Raw genomic sequence first — 21,505 nt, forward strand, 5'->3', positions numbered from 1 at the left:
CTGGTGCCTTCCAGATGTTTTGGACTACAACTCCCATCAGCCCCAGCCAGCATGGCCAATGGTCGGCAATGTTGAGAGTTGTAGTCCAAAACATTTAGAGGGCACCAGGTTAGGGAAGGCTGATCAACAGTAAGTGAATCAATCTTGTGGGCTATAGATATATAAGGCCCATGATAGGCAGCAATAGTACAGTGCAAAAAATTGTATATGAATAATTTGTATGCTCTGGAAGTAATTTGCAAAGGTTAAAAAGATGTATTCACAACACTACTGTTACTGAGCGAGAACTCTGACACAAACAGTTGCATAATTTTTGAAAATGGTATTTCTATCAATTTTGTCTTGACATCTGGAGTCTTCTACTAATTACAAACCAATTAAGGAAAGAATCTGGCAAGGAAGCTGAGCCAGACATAACAGGGTAGCCTTAAAAAAAGCCTACAAACATAATGTAATTTAATTTTCAGATGAACTCAGCTGCAAAGCAGCTGATGAGGCAGCTTGAAAGAAGAGAAGCCTCTTTCTTTAGTCTAGGCAATTTGTGATATCATATTGCATTTTCTATATTCAACATAGAAATACGCAGACAGCAGAAATGCCATTTCTAAGGAGCCTTTTTGCCAGATTCTCACTGAACAGCAATTTAGGCTCTACATCACTAATATTTTCCTTTAAAAAACAGTCTCTATAAAAGAAAATTATAGATCTGAGTTTTGTTAATACAGCAGTTGAGATTGTTCATTTATGTTTGTAATTACTAGACAAAAATCAAGAAAGGGAGAAGGGATTATTAGTAGACATAAAACGCTATCTTTAGCATGAAGGCGGATACAATGTATGTCCAATAATAATATTATCAGATCAGTTTTAACACATTCCAGGAATCATTCTTTTCACTAGCAGTCTTACTTTATGTTAACACTTATCAAATGAAAGGATGAGTGCAGATATTTCATGAGGGATGATTTACTAACAAAAGAACTCTGGTGGTGGTGGTGGTGGTGGTGGTTTACTGCTAGTCTAGAGAGCATCAGAATAAAAATATTTTGGCATAATCAATCCTGTGTGTGTTCTGCTATGACAGATTGGTTGTAAATCTCTTATGAGAGTTGGCTGTAGAGTTTCTGCAATGGCTAGTCCTTGCCTGCCATACTGTCATAGCTCATGCTGTCATAGCACACTGCTCTACTAATCAGGGCCATCCCAAGACATTTTGCTGCCTGAGACAAAGGGCAAGATGGCGTACCCTGCTCCAGATTCTGCACATGGAATCAGAGCAGAAGGACAGTTGGATCTTACATCAGCACTGGCAATGGAAGACCGTCCTCCACTGAGCCTGAGGGCAGCTGGCTAGCTTAGTGGACACAGAGCGTAGAGGAAGGAGGGACACAGTGGGAGTCACTTGCTGCTAGTCTTTCCCCAGCATCTGCTGTCCAAGCCAGCTGCCTCACTCTGCCTAATGACAGAGCTGCCCTGATACTAATCATAACCTTGAGCTAGTCTCCAGCTCTCCCCTGCACACACTGTGCATCTCTGAGCCCCCCGCCCCTTGCTGTGTCCGCTATGGAAGCTGTTCCAGAGAAGCTAAGCATCATTGCTCAGTAGAGCCATCTGGACATATAATCTATTTTTCTGTTCCTGCCTGGATAAGTTTGTACTCAGAGGTGCCCCATTTTGAATTTGTCATCCAAACCTGGAAACCAGGCAGTGGTCTGTGCCTGCTCTGTGGCCAGACAAGTTGCCCTACTCTGAAACAAGGCAGTTATACTTGCTTCAGCTCTATTTTCATTATCTTCCTCATTTTATTCCTCTAACTTTATCATTTCAACCCCCACACATAGCCCACCACATTTCACCAGCCCTCAAACTTTCCCTGGTTTACAGCTTCCTCAACCCTGCCTTGCCATTTCTCTCTTCCTGCTCCTTATTCGGCAAATATTAAATCCCCCATCTCTGATTTTCCCTGTCTCTATGTTATGACTAAAGATGTATGAGAATTTTGTTTTTGCTTGCAAAACCTGTGAATATGTCTCGTTTGAAGCCGCGAACGCAAGCACGCGTCCACTGAAAATATTCGCAAATTGTTGAACATGTGCTTATGTTTGTCTTGTTCCCAATTCCCAGTTTGACTTGCTCAAATTTCCTGATTTGCGCAAATTTCCTCAGTAGACTGAATCAAAAAACTAAGATCATGGCATCTGGCCCCATCACTTCCTGGCATATAGAAGGGGAAGAAATGGAAACAGTGACAGATTTTATTTTCTTGGGCTCCAAGATCACCGCAGACAGTGACTGTAGCCATGAAATTAAAAGACACTTGATCCTTGGGAGGAAAGCTATGGCAAACCTAGACAGCATAGTAAGAAGCAGAGACATCACCTTGCCGACAAACATTCGTATGATCAAAGCTATGGTTTTCCCAGTAGCAACATATGGCTGTGAGAGATGGACTATAAGGAAGGCTGAGCGCCGAAGAATTGATGCTTTCGAACTGTGGTGCTGGAGAAGACTCTTACGAGTGCCCTGGACTGCAAGGAGGTCAAATCAGTCAATCCTAAAGGAAATCAATCAACCCTGAGTGCTCATTGGAAGGACAGATACTGAAGCTGAAGCTCAAATATTTTGGCCACCTAATGCGAAGAGAAAAGTCCCTGGAAAAGACCCTGATGCTGGGAAAGATTGAAGGCAAAAGGAGAAGGGGATGGCAGAGGATGAGATGGCTAGATAGCATCACCGATGCAATGAATATGAATTTGAGCACACTCTGGGAAAGAGCGGAGGACAGGAAGGCCTGGCATGCTATGGACCATGGGGTCATGAAGAGTCGAACACGACTTAATGACTGAGCAACAACAACAACAACAATATTTGATTGCTCACTTGTGGACTTTCTATTCCCGTTCTTTGTATATTCCATTTATATCCAATGCCCGGCTGTGTCCAGAACAGGACTTGCAACCCAGGGATTTAGATTTATGTTGCTGGAGAAAAGGAGTTGTTACACCCTTATTCTTGTTCTGGCACATATCTTTTCCCCCTTGTCCCTGGTGCTTGTCCAGAGACCCTGGGTGTTACGCAATATCACCATCTTCCCTGGAAGTTGCTGCTAGGGATGGCGGAGAATTTCTTTCCGAATCTTCAGGGGGCCGAGCACCAACGTGTTCGGCCCCCCCGAACAAGTTTCGGGGAGAAATCCTCCACACACACCCCGCCCCCCGCACCTCCCCCCGGGACGGGACTTACCTTCGCCGAATGTCCCTTCCGGCGGCGTGTCCGGCCGGCAGTTCGGCGGGTGTTCGAGCGGGGCGGGAGCGGCAGCTGGTCTTTCGACCGGCTGCCACTGCCGCCATTCCAAGAAAAGAAAAGAAAAAACACCCCCGTGATAGGCTACGTGACGATTAACGTAGCCTATCACGGCTGACTTTGCAGATCTAGCCGTGATAGGCTACGTTAATCGTCACGTAGCCTATCACGGGGGCGTTTGTTGTTGTTTTTTAAAACTTTCGAGTTCGCGGCCGGGCGAGGCGGGAAGCCTCCTCCCCGGCCTGAATTTCAGCCGGGGTGAGGCAGGAAGCCTCCCCCCCAGCCTGAATTTTGGCCGGGGCGAGGCGGGAAGCCTCCCCCCCCGGCCTGAACTTCGCAGGGGGAGCAGCGGAGCGCCTCCCCCCCACTGCGAACAAGCTTCAGCGAAAGGTAAGAGACTTTCGTCCACCCCTAGTTGCTGCTTAAACAGACTGTTCATGGGACATTAGAACTTTGTTCATACAGTACTTGTACAGTACATTACAACAAAGTGAGAGTGGCAACAAGGTAAGGTGTAGAGCATACCAGGAAAGTGTCAGTGGACAGGTGCAATCAGGGATGAGGGGGCAGTCTGTTTTTAGAAGTGATTCAGAAGTTTGGATTACTTATCTGATTTTGCTCGTTTCTTGTCTTACGTATACCTACATGCACAACCCCTGCTTTCAACAGCAGCACGTAGTTCAACTATGGAATTCAGTTCCACAAGATGCAGTGATGGCCACCAGTTTAAATGGGTTTAAAAGGAGGTTGGACAAATTTAAGAAGGAGAAGGCTACCAATGGCTACTAGTTGTCCTGATGGCTATATGCTACCTCCAGGATCAGAGGCAGTGTGCCTATGGACACCAGTTGCTGGGGAACATGGGCAGGAGGGTGCTGTTGCACTCGTGTCTTGGTTGTGGGCTTCCTGAGGGCAGCTGGTTGGCCACGGTGTGAACAGAATGGTGGACAAGATGGACCCTTGGTCTGATCCAGCATGACTCTTCTTATGTTCTTATGTTCAGATTAGTTTCTACAGGAACATTTTGTCACCCTGTTTTTACCAGTGGGCAGTAAACATCCCTTCAGGCAAACAAACAAACAACAGATTCCATCAGAACAAATGGAGCCATTCATCTCAACCAGAATTCTGTGCTAGCAGAGCAAGGGAAGCCAAACTTTCAATTGTATGAGAACTGGAATTATATGAGAGTGCTCAAAGCTCCCTGTCCCAATGAGGCAGAAATGAATGGGGAATAAATGATCCATGGTGGCTGGGAATGCTGGAGTTGTGATCCAACGCTCCTGGAAGGCACCAGGTTGGGGAAGGCTAGGGTCAATAAAAACAATATTTTAAATGTGAACATTTCAGGATCATGTTTAATACTCTGGGATTAAGTGCTTACATTTGAAGGATGGCTATGACAATACAGCAGCCAACCAGGAGATGTTTTGAACACTGGCTCCCATGACTCTGGAAAGCGGGCAGCTACAGTCAGGGCCAGAAATGTTGGAACAATATTCGTCCCATTACTTATTGTTCCATTACTTATGAGCCACCAACGATAGGGGGGGGGGGTTGTATGCCACTGGCTCTACTTCCTGAATGGTTAGGTCCCCACTTTGGTCAAACCCCTTGAATCACAGCTGAAAGTCCCGACTTCGCTCCCATCTGGGTGTGTTTCCTTTCAACTTCAGTGTGGTGCTGTACAGAGGCCAACTGCCAAAACAGTTATCCTTGTTCCAATATTTCTGGCCCTGACTGTATTTGGAAGTTGAAATGGGGAAATATCAAATGAATTTAGACAGGAAGCAACATCATCCTGTGGTTGCTTCAGTGTGCACCTAAGTCCAAATCTTTCAACATGGGCTGACATTTTAACTTTCCCTGAGAATTCTTAAATAAACCACACTTTTATTCCAGGGGAGAATTGCCACTTACTACTCTGCAGTCCACACTTCTTGTACTTGAATAATGGGATAAAACAGCATGGTTTAAGTAAAAAGCCTTTAGATTGTTAACAATCAAGTCCTTGTTTTTTTTAGACTGGGAACCCAAGCAATTGTTGAGAGCAAAATGCTATGATTTCATGGGCTGCAAACAAGCTAAATAAATATTGAAGAATAGTAGGAAAATTGAAGAAGAAAAAGAAGCAGCAGCAGTGAACATGCATATAAAGAGTCTGCACTGTTGAGTATAAAAGTGATAAAAATGTATTTGTGTGTTGCCATTCAAGCCACATTTGCAGGTATCTCCTACCAAAATCCATATAACCCACCCCCCCATTTGCTTCTTGCCCCCCTCCCCATGAACTTCTCATCAGTGATGAACACTCAGCTTTCACACTGAGGAACTGATGAGTGCCAATTTATCTGAAGAATTGAGCAGATGTGGGCCATCTGAGTTGGGGTCAGGCATACTTCTGAAAACTGCTGATTTGATTGTTAGCTAGGAGAAGAGATAATTGCATGTATTTCAGAGTTTTTTAAAATTGGAAATATTTGAAAATAATGATGCTGCAGTGTGCAGGCTGGGGCAGGCCATTGCAGATTCTGGACTGAAAGGTCATAGAGATTTAGAGATTACAACATTGTTTGTAGATCAGAGTTGGTATCAAATCCTTACTGATCACTATTGCATTATTTGATTCATTGTTTCTGAAAGTGGTTTGTTACCGAAAGAAAAATACGGGGGAATATTTTACCTCTGTGCTAAAACCCATTGCCTCCTTCTTAAAGGCAATCATCTTTACAAATGAATGTGGCATGTACTGGAGAATGGCACTGTGTTTGTTTTAATATGCCTTCGTTATCCATTCCATTCACAGATTGTGCTCATTCTTCTTTGAAAGCTTATATTTGTCAGGTTATACATTTTGCAAAGAAAAGAGGTTTAGTTACATGAACATCATGTCTAACTGCTTCGAAGGTCAAAGTAAAGAACAGGAGAGGATACATGAAAAAAAAAGTTCAAGTGAACAGTACTATAATGCGTTTTCAGCAGAAAGAAGACTGATTTAAACACAGCATCCTATTTTGGCTACCATATTATTTTATAGGTAAAATTCTGCTATTTCTGCATTAGACTCATGAGATTAATGCTAGATATTAATCCTATAGTAAGAATATGTAAAGCTGTTCTTCCAGCAATTTGGCATGGAATGTTTGGAAACACTTTGAAAGGGCAAATTATGAGCATCTCTACACCAGCATAAAATCCCGTATTTAAAATGGGGCTTTCTGCTTCCATTTTAAATGCAGGATCATGACAGACTCCCTTTACATGTGCATCCTTCCCCCCTTTCCCCCCTCCTTTCCCCCCTTATCTGAGTCTTCCATGTGTTTCATTATACAGTCACTAGATGGCGCTGTGGTCTAGCTCCTCTTCTTGTGGCTTTTCCTTTTTCACCAGGGAACTCAAGCAGAACTCAAGTGCAGTAATTTGATAGCACATTATCTCCAATCTTTTAAAAAAAGATGGAATAAAGGTCCTTTAGTGCGGAAGCTGCCCTGGAGGTTGACGATGTCATCTAAACGGCCCACAAACTTCCATGAGTAACCAATCTCAATAGCAGGATAAAAGCTCTGTGTGAACAAGCCCTATATCTTTCAACAAGTGTAATCTAAGGCTGGGGTCTCCAACGTAGTGCCCATGGACACTTCTGTTGGTGCCCACTAGGCTCCCTGCCCCTCCTGATTTTAATTTTATTGCTTATGGTTTTTAAAGTTATACTAGCATGGTGGCATGCTACAAAGTGAAGTGCTCTCTACTGCCATCTTGATTTCAGTTCAAAGGAGCTCTTTGCATTTTGGAACTCAGACCACACCTCTTTTTTGTACTTAGCTTCTTCGACAGTTACTTTTCTTTTAGTCTCACCAGTTTGCTTTCTGGGAAATGAGTGTTTTGTGACCAGCCATGCCCACTGTGGTAGCCATTTGATGAATGGACAAACCCTCATGGCAGCCATTTTGTGAGAGCACCCAAAACACTCTCCCCACATTCCAAATGTGCCCACTGATTTAAAAGGTCAGGGATCTCTGGTCTAAGGCCAAGTTCAGACAATTATCCATGTGATTCCCATCAGTTTACAAGCCTGCAAACAGTGCTGCAGAAACCCACAGGCCATCATGTGGGGTTACTGTCTGAACCAAACCTAAGTGATCTGTATTCATCCGCTAACTCAGTTTGTGTAGCTGGTTCATATTCTTTCAAAACTTGTTCCTCTATCTCATGCCCCTGAAAATAGTGATTCTTTTCCCATTTTTAGGTAATGTGTGATTTATTTAATCTCACAACACTCAAACAAAAATTTTAAATGCAGTTCAGTTCTTTCATGGCCATGACATTTCACATTCACATACACGCACACTCAGATGTTTCATAGATAGCAAGGTAGAGCTCTGAAATGGAAAAGTATACAGGATGAATGGGTTGACCTTACGGATAAACTAATGGAAGTGGAATGTCAGCTAATAGTATAAGAACGTGCACTTATAGGTTAGTAATAAGCACATTTGCCAATTTTTGAACATTTGGCATTTGAAAACAACAGAGGAGGATGGAGATGGAGGTGTGGGTGTTTTGTTGATAATGAAATAGTTAGGAGCTAGTAATGTAAAGATTAGCAATACTATTCTAGGTTGTACAAAAAGAGACATTTCGAACTAAGCCAAGGAACTATTAGTGCCACTATACCAAACCCTTGACAAGGAGGACAATGAAGCTAATTCCCTTTGATTGCAATAGATCCATATGTTACAAGACAGGTTGCTGCCAAATCCATATAACGTGTAGGTAGATTTAAAGCAGTCAAGTAGGTAGAAAAGTGGTACTGAACCCTTCCCCCATCCATGTTTTTCCACTGAAGCCCCCCAGTTCCACGGAGACGGTTTTCTTTTTTTTAATTCCCTGGAGCTGGGGGAGGGGATTTCAGCATGAAAACAGGAGGGAGGAAAGCTTAAATCCCCCCTTCCAAATTGCCAAGGTCTGGAATTGGGGCCATGCACTCTTACCCAGAGGTAAGTCAATCACGCATACACACATAGCTGTGCTAGGAACAGGAACATTGATATATAGGAACATCACTATATAACTATAGTTGCTAAATCATGTTCAAGTCATTTAGGAAGAATAGCTGCCTTTTTCAAGGTCTCTCAGTTCAAGATAAGAGAAACTCAGCTCAGAGTCACAAGGGGAAAAAGCTGGTCACTGTCAAATGAAGCGCAGAGCTGGAGGAGGGGTGGAGGGCATGCAAAGAGCAGTCAGGTTTTTCATCGCTCTTGTCAGGCATCTCTGTAGCCCTTTGAAATAAGCCATGCACAAGTTATTGTGCTAAGTTTATGTGTCACAACAAACCACTCTGAAAGCAAGCCACCCTGAACAACCCAACAACAAGCCATGGGTTATCAGGGTGGCTTGTGCATGGTTAACAACCCATACTTAAGCCATCATGCCAGGTTAGCATTGTTGTGTCATGAGAACCAGGTCATTGTGTGAGAGGAAACTAAAAGGCTGTGCCCTGTTTAGCCTAGGTATAGGAAACAGGACTATCACCATGTTCTGAACACACATAAGAGGATTTAATACCACAGATTATAAAAAATAATATTGTCTGAAGGAAATGTTACACGCAATAGAAAGTTTGTATAAACTAGTTATGGTTACATGTAGATTGGAGATTTAAAGTTTCTAACCCAAAGGAGTAAAAATCTGGAATAACTTCCCAGTAATGTCTGCATGCATTTTAAATCTGACCTGTATACATTTATGAGATTTCCATTAGGAAGGAAGGATTTTCCCCTATGACTTGGAATGGAACTATTATAAAGAGTCGCAAGTGGAGATCAAATACTAGGTGGGGTGAGTTGGGCCTTGCTGACGATTTCATATTTGGGCTCAGGGGAGGATTATGAATGTATTATGTAGCGTGCCATATCAGCTTCAGTGATTTGTCTTGAAAAGCAGATTTGCCACTATATGTGTCCCTTTTATGATAGGCATCTCTAGCATAGCACATGTTGGTCTGTCCTGTTCTCCGTTTATAGTGAACTGTAATCAAAATTGCATAGACTGCACTGATAGGGGTATTTGGTTAGAAAGCAGACTACAGATCCTATACTATAGGGTGTCTGTGTGTAAATGGGGTGGATAAGGAGTTATATGACCCCATCCTTAGGTTGGGCTTCACCCTGTCCCAGAGCAATGGGTGAGATCTATCTAGCCAACTACTTCTGCTTCGAGAGTGAAGTACTTCTGCTTTTGGTGATAAAACTGTTACAAGTTATTAGCACCCAGCGCTGAGCTTCCCAGTCTGGGCACATTGTCAAGTCCATGTGCATTTCTTACATTTACAGTGAAAAGGCAACATGATGGCAGTGATAAGAGCAGTGGCTTATTATAGGCTGATGGAAGCAGGAGGTAGCCACCGTGGATTGGATCCCATGAAGGCTATCCAGCAGCGGAACAGAAACCGCTGGTAGAATGGATTTTCCCTTCCCTGTGTGGTCCCCCATGTGCCCTTCCCAATCTGCTCCGGAGGACTGTGGGACTGTCAGAAGCAGATCTGGGGAGCATGCAGGGGAGAGCAGAGCAAAGAGAAGTTCCATTTTGCAAACACAAGATGGGTGCTGTGTATACTCTACCCAGTACTGTCTACTCTAGCGGGCAGCTGTTTTTCATGGCATCAGGGGCAAGGTTTCTTTCCAACCTTGCTACTTGAGATCTTTTAAACTGGAGATTTAGGGACTTGAACCTGGGATCTTCTACATCAGGACTGGCAACTTGTGGCCCTCCAGATGTTTTGGCCTACAACCCCCTTCATCCACCCTCACCATTGTTTATGCTGGCCAGGGCTGATGGCAGTTGCAGGACAAAACATCTGGAGGGCCACAAGTTGCCCACCCCTGTTCTGCATACAGAACATGCACCCTACCACTCAGCTCCAGCCCCTCCCAAAACAGATTTGTGTTTTTCCTCATTGTTTCTAAACAACAGAAGAAGCACAGCTATTTCTCCCAACTTTGAACCAAAACAGCTCTTGGTGTTCTGATTTTTGAAAGCCATTGGATCCAATTTAAATGGCCCCTCTATCCCTCACCCCCAGCTGCCAAAATATTGACTGTAAGTTATTATCATTAAATTATCTTTTTAAACCCAAAATTTCGTGGTAATCTTTTCGTTCTCTCCCTATACGCACCTTAAGTCAAAGAAATGATTAAGTCAAAGAAATCTGTATAAAATGTTTAATGCATAAAAGAAAAAAATAGTACAGGTTTAGGTGATTTGGAGCTACATCAAAACAGTCATTGCATTTTCACCAGTGTCATCTTTGACCAAGAAGCATTTAGTTTTTCCTTGAAAGTAAGACAGCAAAAGACATCAAGAGGTGCTGTGATTCATTTTGCTATGTATTGAGCCTAGTGAGCTATCAGTCAATACTTTCTTGCAAAAAAACCCTCACATTCTGCCAGGTCGTTCGCTGTTTAGTTAAGAAACAGACTGTATTGTATTGACAGATTTGCTGTACCTTTCAAATACTATTTCCTTCAGCATAAATCACATGTTTTAAGGAAATGGAGTATATTGGACAACCAATACAGGTACATGACTAGGAACATAGCATTATTTTGAAGCCACAGTAGAAGGCCTTAATGACGAGGTAGAATAAGGGGTAAAGAGAAAATGTTTTCAGTTCTTTTACAAAACACCTTCCAGTAGTTTGCAGTGAAAGGGAGGTGGTTAGTTTTATACCTTGAGAATGGATTTTAATCATGCTTCCCTCTCCCAGCTCTCAGAGTAGACCTATGTTGGTGTTGTCAGTCAATCTGTGCAAATGCTGCACGAAGAACATGTTCAAATTAGAGTCACACTCCTAAGGAGTCGGAGAAATTCTGGAACTTTCATCGAGGGCCAAACTAGATGCAACAACACACCATTCTCACAATTAGCATTCATATGAATGACTTTTGAAAAGTAAATTGCAGGCATGGGAGCCCCTGATCCAGACTGACAACTTGGGGTGGGGGGAGGAGCGTGGATACGGAGCCTGTGATCCTGATTCATATCAGGGTGTCTGCACCTGCTTATTTGCATTGGAAGAAAAGTCCAATTTGCTCCAACAGGATATTTTTTTCCAATGCAAATAGCAGACATGGGGGAGGGCTGATCTCATATTAGGGCCTCAACAGGGGGCAGTAGGTTAAAGCCCCCATAGACCCTATCAGGCCAGTATCCCAATCCAGATCAGAACAACATTTCAAGTTCTTGCAGATTTTGTGGCACAACAGCTGATCCAGTTGACTTACAGAACTTTAAATGGCTTGTGCATGCAGACCTCTCACTTGGTGCCCCCAGACAACCCCTGATCCTCCAGATTAAAAAAAAAAAAAAATTCTGGCCGTGTTGCAAAGTGAAGTGACAGCCTCAAGCCATCTGTCATCTACCTTTCCTTTCCCCAAAATTCTGTTAGACCCATAAGTGTCCTAATTTGGGGCACGGTGGGGGGGGGAGGGCTGTACAGTGACTTTGATGAGTTGATGGGTTGTGGGGGGAGGAGAAGTGAAGGCTGTATGTGTGTGGATGAGGGGTGCATGTGGGTGGGAAAGACAGAGAATTTGGGTGAGATATGTGTGCATTTTGGGGTGGGCAATCATGCGTGAGAAAAGGCGTGTTTGTGGTTTTGACTGGTAATCTGTGTTGCCTTCTGTGAAATGGGTGGTTTGTCTGGCAGACAGAAAGAGAAGGTGTTCCCTCGGGGAAATGTGTATGTTTTGCCTTCTCTGAAAATTGTGATTCGCCTTCTGTGAAATTGGTGTTTTGCCAGGGAAAGAGAGTGAAAAAAGTTCACCCTCTGTGAAATGGGTGTTTTGCAACTTGCCACAACCACTGCAGCAGCCTTTTTGTAGATGAACACACACACCCCATAGCAGGCATTTTGTGACAGCACCCACAATACTCAACATTCCAACTGAACCTATGGGCCCAGAATGTTTGGGGACCCTTGATACAATGTAAGCATGCTCTTCTTCTGTGCCGCTCCATCCTGCCCATAACTCCGCCCCATTTTACCTGTTCTTCCAACACATCTTCACCAGAAGAACTGCTATGCCTGTGAAGTGTTCCACCAGCATATCTGTCATGGTAGCGACATATCTTGTGATCTTCCAGTGTAGCAGAATACCTCCTTAGCTAGCAGATTGCACCTGGGTCACTCAGCCCATTAAAGTTGTCTTTTATACCTGACCTCACTCCTGTTATCTATATTACAGTTTCTATAGGAAGTTATTTCACAAATGAAATGAATAAAAAAGTTTCTAATTTAGGGAAAATGCTTTCAGCTATTATCCTGGATTTTGTCAGTGAGTGTTCTGAACCACAATATAGCTAGATTTTAAGATCATCATTCAAAAGGCTTCTCTACACCAGGCTTTTATCCTGCACCTTTACCAGGGCTTCTGCTTCCAGATTATTTGTGGGATTAAGACTGGTTCCTTTACATATGCTTTTTTTCAGGATTTTTTTTTGTCTGCAAGTTCTATATGTTTCAGTATACAGCCACTAGATGGCGCTGTGGTATAGCGGAATTGCAGAAATGCACAAATGAAGTCATTGGAGCACCTCAAAGTGCCATTAAAATTAAATGTTGCATTTTCCCCATTAAGAAAAGAAGTAACAATAATGGTCAGAAAGCATGGTAGAGGCCCTGGAGGTTGACAACGTGTTGTAAAGGACCCGCAAACAACCATGAGTGACCAATCACAAGCGCACAATAAAAGCATCATGTAGAGAAGCCCTTAGTTTTCAGATGAATTTCAACAAAGCCATGATTTTCTCCTTCTCTATTGCAAAGAAACTACCGCTCCCTAATACTGGTAGTCTAGCTTATAACTGTCGATGATGCATTTGGTTGTGCGTAGGAGGAAGAATTGGTGAAAATCCATGGAGTCTTTGCAAACACTCAGATGTTGCTAAGGTGTTAAAAACAAATTCTGAAGTCTTATGGAGGTGATAATGATGTGTCAACAACAATATAAAGAATGATATCTTTGCTCCACTGAAGTAAATAGCAAGACAACAGCAAATATCACAGGGATCAGAATTCCATCATAATTTTATTTGATATAAACATTCTGGGATAATTGTTTGTGGCATCATAGTGAAACAAAGTCCCAGTTCAAACACTTCATGAGCCCTGTGTGATCATCCATAAGAGCACTGATTGTTCAAACCAGTATTTTCATATTGGGCATAGATATGTGGCAGCACCGACGTGCATGATCATGGCAGCGGGGTATAGGGCCACCATGATTGTGTGAATCTTCTGTCCTCCACATAGTGACACTGATTCATACAATCAGCTCCTTCACGCATTCCCAGCCAAGTCATGAGCCAACCAGGAGCCCTACTCATTCCTGTGGGTGGTCTTGTTTCAAATTGATGAGAGAAAAATACACCCTGATTTCTTTCAACTCAGTGCACTACCAGTGGGGCTGTGTGTCAGAAAAGTGAAGTGTCCCTGTGTGATTTAACACAAGACATTGGCTGCTAATTGTGCGACGCCGCTGAGTGAACTATACATCCTAGTTGTTTGCTTCTTTCAGCTTTTAATGGAATGAGTTATGGAAAATTAAGTGGGCAGTATTCTAAGTGCTTGAAAAATACTCTCCTAGCAGACCAATACAATGATCATTCTTCCATCAGACAAATTTAGTTCTTTCAAAACCACAAGAAGCAAAGGTCTGAATATGCAAACTAAGTGTTTGAAAAAGGGGCAGCAATTAAGTGTTTTTAAAATGTATTGTGGCTCCTCTGTGGGTGGGTACAGCCCTTTCCTTCTCTAATGTTATTTTTAAAGAGTACGGTCTCATTTTATGCAAATCAGTAATAAAAACCAGAACTACCCCCCACCCTTTGTACAGCAGGGAGTAATGGAGTCTAAAAGTCTGCTGACCTTTCCAGAAAGTCTCATCTAATTAAACATAGACAAGAGTACAGGTCAAAAAGCTTAAGAGGTTGTAGTGGATATAGGTTCATGTGGTTTCTAAACAGAAATCAATCTAAAAATATTAGAACCCTGTTTTTGTAGAAATAAATAATAGCAAAGCGAGATTTCTCATTGAAGGGCAAAGTGTAGGAGAGATTTCATCTTACATCTACTGATAAACATCACTCCATGCTGATTAGGGCTGTGTAGGGACCCCCCGATCTGACTCGGAAGCCACTTCATGGCTTCGGAGGCGGGCCTGATTCTGCTCAGGCTGATTTGGGGGGGGGTGAACCTGAAGTGAGATTCGGCCATCCAAATCCCACTTCGGGGGCCCCAACTAGGGATGGACGAAAGTCTCTTACCTGGTCCCGCAGCTTGCTTCACGGTGGGGGGGGAGGCGCTCCGTCCCTCCCCCTGAAATTCTGGGTGGGGTGGGAGGCACCCCATCCCTCCCCGCCAAAATTCTGGCTGGGGGGGAGGCGCCCCATCCCTCCCCGCCGAAATTCTGGCTGGGTGGGAGCGCCCCGTCTCCCCGGCCGCGAATCTCGTCTCCTGCCGGGACGCAAATGGTGGCGGCCGTAGCCGCCGCCGTTTGCGTCCCTGCAGTCAGCCATGATAGGCTACATAAATGTTTACGTAGCCTATCACGGCTGACTTTGGGGGGAAAAAGCGCATACGCAAATGGCGGTGCCCATGGGCGCCGCCATTTGCATTCCTTATTTGGGCATGTGTAGTCTCCGTAAACATTTACGTAGACTATGGCGAAAATAAGGGCAATGCAAATAGCCTTGCCCTTATTTTCGCCGTAGTCTACGTAAATGTTTACGGAGACTACACGTGCCCAAATAAGGAATGCAAATGGCGGCACCCATGGGTGCCGCCATTTGCTTACGCGCTTTTTTTTTTTCCCCCAAAGTCAGCCATGATAGGCTACATAAACATTTACGTAGCCTATCACGGTGTTTTTTGAAAATCTAGTCGTGATAGGCTACGTAAATCTTTACGTAGTCTATCACGTTTGTTGTTGTTTTTTTACTTGGAAATGGCGGCGGTGGCAGCCGGTCGGAAGACCAGCCGCCACCGCTGCTGAACCGCCGCCGGGAGCCACCGCCACCAGGGACATTCGACAAAGGTAAGTCCCATCCTGGGGGGGGCGGGGGGGCGGACCGTTTCTCCACCAATTTCGGGGGGCCGAATGTGTTGGCATTCGGCCTCCCGGAGATTCATGGAGAAATTCTCTGACATTCCTAGCCCCAACACCCCTGCGCAAACCCCCAGCTCCTTACCTGGGCCGCTACCTCCTCCTCCGGCACCACTTCCTCTACCACCACCGCTGCTGTCACCGTCACTGTCACGATCACCACCACTATCGCCTCCACCCCTGCTGTCATCGCCGCCTGGCACCGCCAGCTCCTGAGCCCTGGATGCATGCCGGCTCTTGTTTCAGGGAGTCACCATTTTTAATGGTGGCGGTGATGGTGGCGGCATTGGTGGCGACTCCTGTGAGTCACCTCAGGTAAGGAGCGGGAGGCACCAGCGCAGCTGAGCTGGAGTGCTGAAGCTCCAAAGCACTCAGTGTGCTTCAGAGAACTTCTGACATGCGTCACGTCACTTCGTGCCCCCTCCGCTTCACCTCGGAAGGGCCTGAAGCAGCCCACTTCGAATTGGGGTTTGGGCCTCGAGTCAAAGTGGTGCAGAGCCCTAATGCTCATAAGTTGATTTTAAATGGGCCCTGTGGGAAGTAAAGTCGAGGCTGAACTGGTTTGCCACGTCCCTGTTTGCAGCTCCTGGTTTATTGTTTGATTCAAAAACTCTGACACAGTCAAATTAGAGAGTGGATATGAACCACCACACTGTAAAATGCCTCAGACCACCTAATTAGGACTCACCTCATTTTGCATTTTTGAACCACTTGGGAATCTTTCGAAATCTGCATTATTCAAAGTCAAAAAATGCATACAAAATGTGCATATTAGGGGAAAATAACGTTGTAAAAAGCATTATATTAGGAAAATAGCTTGCAAAGAAGTGTATATTAGGAAAAATGTATATCAAATGCATGTATTCAGAGGAATGTACAGAAGAACACTTATGAATTTCCATGCAAATTTTTAAAACCAAATTCTCAAAGTCCAGGACAAACTGAATCTAAGACTGGGGAATGAGAGAGAAACCAAAATCCACAGATTTGTCCATCCCTACACACAACTCTACTTCTCCTTTTCATCTTAAGTAGGGGGCTGTTTCCACCAACGATTTACTCTGAGCCGGCTGTGTGTTGAGGTCATTAGGGATACATGATGTCATGGCCATCCAGCAGCCACTGTGGAGCTTAACAGGGAAAAACCAGGTTTCCTGAGTCTGATTCTCTTCCTTAAGTCAGGTTCTCCCTGGTATAGTTGTTGTATGGCCCAACCCCTGCATTTAGCTCAGGTATGCAGTTAGGGATGTACGAAACACCTTTTCGCGGAATCTTTCGCGGTGGGGGGGAGGCGCTCCGTCCCTCCCCCCAGAATCCTTAACAGGGGGGAGGCGATCCGGTCCTCCCCCCCAGAATCCTTGACAGCCAGCTCCGCTCCGTGGCCAGGCCGCGGAGCAGCCGGCCAGGGCCGTCCGCAGCCGGATTTCCGGCTGCAGACGGGCTGCTGCGGACGCAAATGGCATCCACCGTAGCAGCCGTCATTTGCGTCCAGCCAGGCAGCCATGATGGGCTACGTAAGAATTTACGTAGCCTATCACGACTAACCCCCCCCCAAAAAAACAGCATACACAAATGGCAGCTATGGCGGCCGCCATTTGCGTTCCCTATTTTTCGCTGTTTTCTGCTACGTAAATATTTACGTAGGCAATTACGGCGAAAAAAAGGGAACTGCAAATAGCGTAGTGGGCGCTATTTGCATTTCTTTTTTTTCGCCGTAAAAGCCTACGTAAATATTTACGTAGGATAAAATGGCGGGAAAAAAAGAAACGCAAACAGTGCCCACTACACTATTTGCGTTCCTCTTTTTTTCGCCGTAATAGCCTATGTAAATATTTACGTAGGCTAGAACGATGAAAAATAGGGAACGCAAATGGCGACCACCATAGCTGCCGCCATTTGCGTACGCTGCTTTTTGGGGGGGGTAGCTGTGTGATAGGCTACGTAAATTCTTACGTAGCCTATCACAGCTGCAAAGACACCAATGGTGGCCGCAGCAGCCCGGCCGCAGCCAGCCAGGAGACCAGCCGCTGCCACCGCCAGAACCGCCGCATCCGCCCCAGGTAAGTGCCGTCCCAGGGGATTCCACGGGGGGGCGGGGGGGCAGGAGGCCGTTCTGTCATGGATTCCAGGGGGGCGGATTTTAAAGAATCTGGCCTCACTGGAATCCGTGGCAGAATTCTCTGCCATCCCTAGGTATGCTAGCCCTGCCCAGGGGTGTGCCTTTCACCCTGACCCCAATCAAGGGGTGTTTCCTCCCATTGTGCTGAATGAGGCTTGCCCTCTCAATGACCACAGAAATAACAGAGAAGCCCCTCAACTGACATGGCACATATCAAAGCCCAATTCCTTAAATGCGATTAAGCATGGTCTCGAGGCTCCGATTCATTGCCTTAGAAAGTAACTACTTCACAATCACAGCTTTGTTATAGAGATCCTGTGGATTAAAATGGGGGCTGGTTTCCATCCTTGTGTCCTCCCCCCGCCCCCTTTCCCAGCACAAGCATATGTGTGTCTACTCAGAAGTAACTCCCATCGGGCTCAATGAGGCTTGCTCCTGAAATGCAGGGGCATCTGGACTTTCAGAGGAAAGGAGAAGGGGGGGGGAGGACGGAAGCCTCTCTTATTGGTTGAGCAGCCCCTGCCAGTCAGGTGATGTTCACTCCTCCCCCACCCCCACCAGGAAGTGTGTTCTGTGAAGTGATTTTTACTGATGCAGAGCACTTGCTCGTGGAACCCTACTTACAGCAAAGCCGATTCTTTTTAAAAATCTGGTACTCCTCTACTAGCTTCTCCTTCTGTTGTCATGGAAACATGGCCTAGGTGTAGTGGTGGGTGTGCTGAACCAGCCTCTGGCCTCAGTAATGGACTAGATGAGAGCCAATAAACTGAAGCTCAATGCTGACAAGACAGACACTCTGTTTGGCGGTGGTTCCTCTGTCTGGAATAGGGAGCACAACTGGCTCTGGATGAGGTCATGCTGCCCCTGAAGGATCAGGTATGCAGTTTGGGGGTACTCCTGGATCCATCATTCTCGTTGGAGGCATGGTGTGTCTTCTACCAGCTTCAGCTAATGGTCCATCTGTGACCCTATCTGGATAGGGATAACCTGGCGTCAGTGGTCTATGCACTGACAACCTCTAGATTTGATTGCTGCAAAGCATCATACATTGGGCTGCCTTTGAAGATAGTTTGGAAACTGTAGGTAGTGCAGAATTCACTGACCAGGCTGTTAACAGGAACAAGGTGCTCTGAGCTAGGGATGTTAGAGAATTCCGCCACGGATTCCAGGGAGGCCAAATTCCAGTGAATTTACCCCCCCCCCCGGAATCCATGGCAGAACGAAGCAACCCCCTCTTCCACCCCGCGAAATGGGCCCGGAACGGAGCCTACCTGGTGTTGGCCATCCTGTGCACCGCGAATGGCGTGATAGGCTATGTAAGTATTTACGTAGCCTATCACGGCTAACGCAGGGACGCCATTTGCATCCCTGTGGAGGCCGTGATAGGCTACGTAAATACTTATGTAGCCTATCACGGCAAAAGGCAGGAACGCAAATGGCGGCCACTACGCCATTTGCGTCCCTGTCTTTTCTTTTGCCATGATAGGCTACGTATGTATTTATGTAGCCTTTCACGGCAAAAGACAGAGATGCAAATGGCGTAGCGGCCGCCGTTTGCGTCCCCGCTTTTGCCGTGATAGGCTACGTAAATATTTACGTAGCCTATCACGGCTCAGCAAAGGGATGCAAATGGCAGCCGCTACGCCGGCCGCCATTTGTATCCGCAGACCTGCCGCAGCCGGATGCCCTGCTGCAGATGCTCCCGGCCGGCGGCTCCGCAGAGTCGCCGTGGAGTGGAGCCGTCTGGGGAGGATTTCAGGGGGAGGGATGGAGTGCCTTTGTGGTCTTCATTCTGGGTTGCATTTGGGTGTTGGACATGTATTACAGACAAACACTTTTAGTGGTGTAGGGCTTTTCGATTATGTTTTTGTTGTGTCTTTGTATTGTGTTACATTGATTATGGTTTATCATGACTTTGTATTCATTGTTATATTGATTGTGGATTTTTGTATCCTTTCTTGTACAAGTCACTCCTAGAGTCAAGACTGTTTTTGCATTGGGAAATGATGCATAATTTTAATAAAAGATGAATGAGATTCTGAACGTTGTTATTTCTTGTGTTTTGAAAAACAAAAGCTAGCTTGTGTTCAGATAATCCATGTTGTTAGCCTTGATAGTTCTGATCACCTGTTGAAGGGGTCCTGGATTCAGTGTCAGTCTGAAAACATCCTGAAAACAAGGAACAGGAGGGGCCATAGTTCAGTGGTAGAGCCCATGTTTAGCATGCAGAAGAATCCAGAGTAAATTTGTTGGAATCTCCACTTAGAAGGATCCAAGGTAGTAGACCGGGGGCGGGGGGGTTCACCAGGGATTTACTCCGAGCTGGCTGCGAGTTGAGGTCATTAGGGATACATGATGTCATGGCCATCCAGCAGCCAGCCCGGAGCTTATCAGGGAAGAACAAGATTTCCTGAGCCTGTTTAAAGTCCGATTCTTTTCCTTAAGTCGGGTTGTCCTCGGTATAGTTGCTTTTTGCCCCAACTCCTGCAATTACCTCAGGTATGCTAGCCCTGCCCAGGGGCATGCCTTTCACCATGACCCCAGCTGAGGGGTGTTTCCTGTGTGTTTCCCAGCCCTGCCCAAACCAATTAGTGTCTCCTCAGAAGTAACTCCTACTGTGCTGAATGAGGCTTGCCCTTTGAATGCCCACATCAGAACTTACAGAGATCTCCCTGAATTGACAATTTAAAGCCCAATTCCCTAAGTGCAGTAAAGTGAGATCTCGAGGCTCCAATTCTCCTTTGTTTGGTTTAATAGAGATCCTGTGGGTTCAAATGGGGGCTGGTTTCTGTCTTTGTGTTTACTGCTCTCTTTCCCACAACAAACCCATTAGTGTCTCCTTAGAAGTAACTCCCTTGTGATCAATGAGGCTTGCCCTCTGAATGCCCACATCAGAACTTATAGAGATCCCCCTCAATTGACATGGCACAGTTTAAAGCCCAATCCCCTAAGTGCGGTGAAGCACAATCTCAAGACTCCAATTCTCCTTTGTTTGGTTTATTGCCTTCAGAAGTAACTACTTCAACTCTTTGTTATAGAGAACCTGAGGGTTAAAATAGGGGCTGGTTTCCCATCTTTGTGATCTCTCCCCCTGCCCTTCTCCCAGTACAAGCATATGTGCGTCTACTTGGAAGTAACTCCCATTGTGCTCAATGAATCTGTTTTCCTACACCCTGTGTCAGGCAGTTCACTCTATTTACTGTGTCTTGGACCAGGCCTTCAAAAATAAATAATTCACCATTTGGAAGTAAATCCATATGGCCAGTTTACTCTACAAAAATAAATGACATGTTAAACATACAAAGCCATGTAAACTTTTAGGCAGATTTCTGATGTTGCGGGCATTTTATTTAGAAGTCAAAGAAGCTGCAAAAGCATTTGACCAGATAAGCACTGGGATGTGGGCACCCATGTCCTGAAGGGTGTGTGAGAGCACAGCACGTTTTCTTGTGGGAAGCAATGTGCCCATCTCATTCTTTTTCTCTTGTGCTCTTCTTGTAGGGCAACCCCCTGTACTTCCAATCTGCTCGGAATGTTACAGTGAACATTCTCAATGAGAAGAGTAAAGTTCTTACACGTCTTGTAACAGGTAAGGTGAAGAAATGCCTGAGGAAGGGATAAAGCAGACAGAAAGGGCACTGTGATGAGGTACTGTGCGATCATTAGCCCGTGGGATAATCATCACTAACTTACAAGCCATGACCCGGCATGGCCACGTAGAAATACAAGATAAGTATGTTAGAACTGAACCGAAGAAGCAGCTGACCACTGTGTATTTCTAGTAAGGAAGCAGAACATTATTTTTGTTTGAAAGCAAATCCTGAGACAAAAGGTCACTTGTACAAGCACAAGTTCTGGAAGAGAATCATCATTTGGATGTTTCATTTGTAATAGGCACAAGAATATCCCTGGACACTTG

At 45.2% G+C, this 21,505-nt stretch overlaps 1 protein-coding gene across 1 annotated transcript in view; it reads left to right on the forward strand.

The window, feature by feature from the left end:
* SGCD (sarcoglycan delta) overlaps positions 1 to 21,505 on the forward strand; it is a 341,247-nt gene that overhangs the window by 193,107 nt on the left and 126,635 nt on the right. Inside the window, exon 3 of the mRNA XM_084839249.1 lies at positions 21,088 to 21,175. Within this exon, the coding sequence (XP_084695375.1) occupies positions 21,088 to 21,175 (88 nt within the window). The remainder of the gene's footprint in view (positions 1 to 21,087; positions 21,176 to 21,505) is intronic.

This window comes from Heloderma suspectum, chromosome 2 (genome assembly GCF_057233095.1).
Source record: "Heloderma suspectum isolate Gila_16-S chromosome 2, 16-S_ref, whole genome shotgun sequence".
In the NCBI taxonomy this organism is placed as follows: domain Eukaryota; kingdom Metazoa; phylum Chordata; class Lepidosauria; order Squamata; family Helodermatidae; genus Heloderma; species Heloderma suspectum.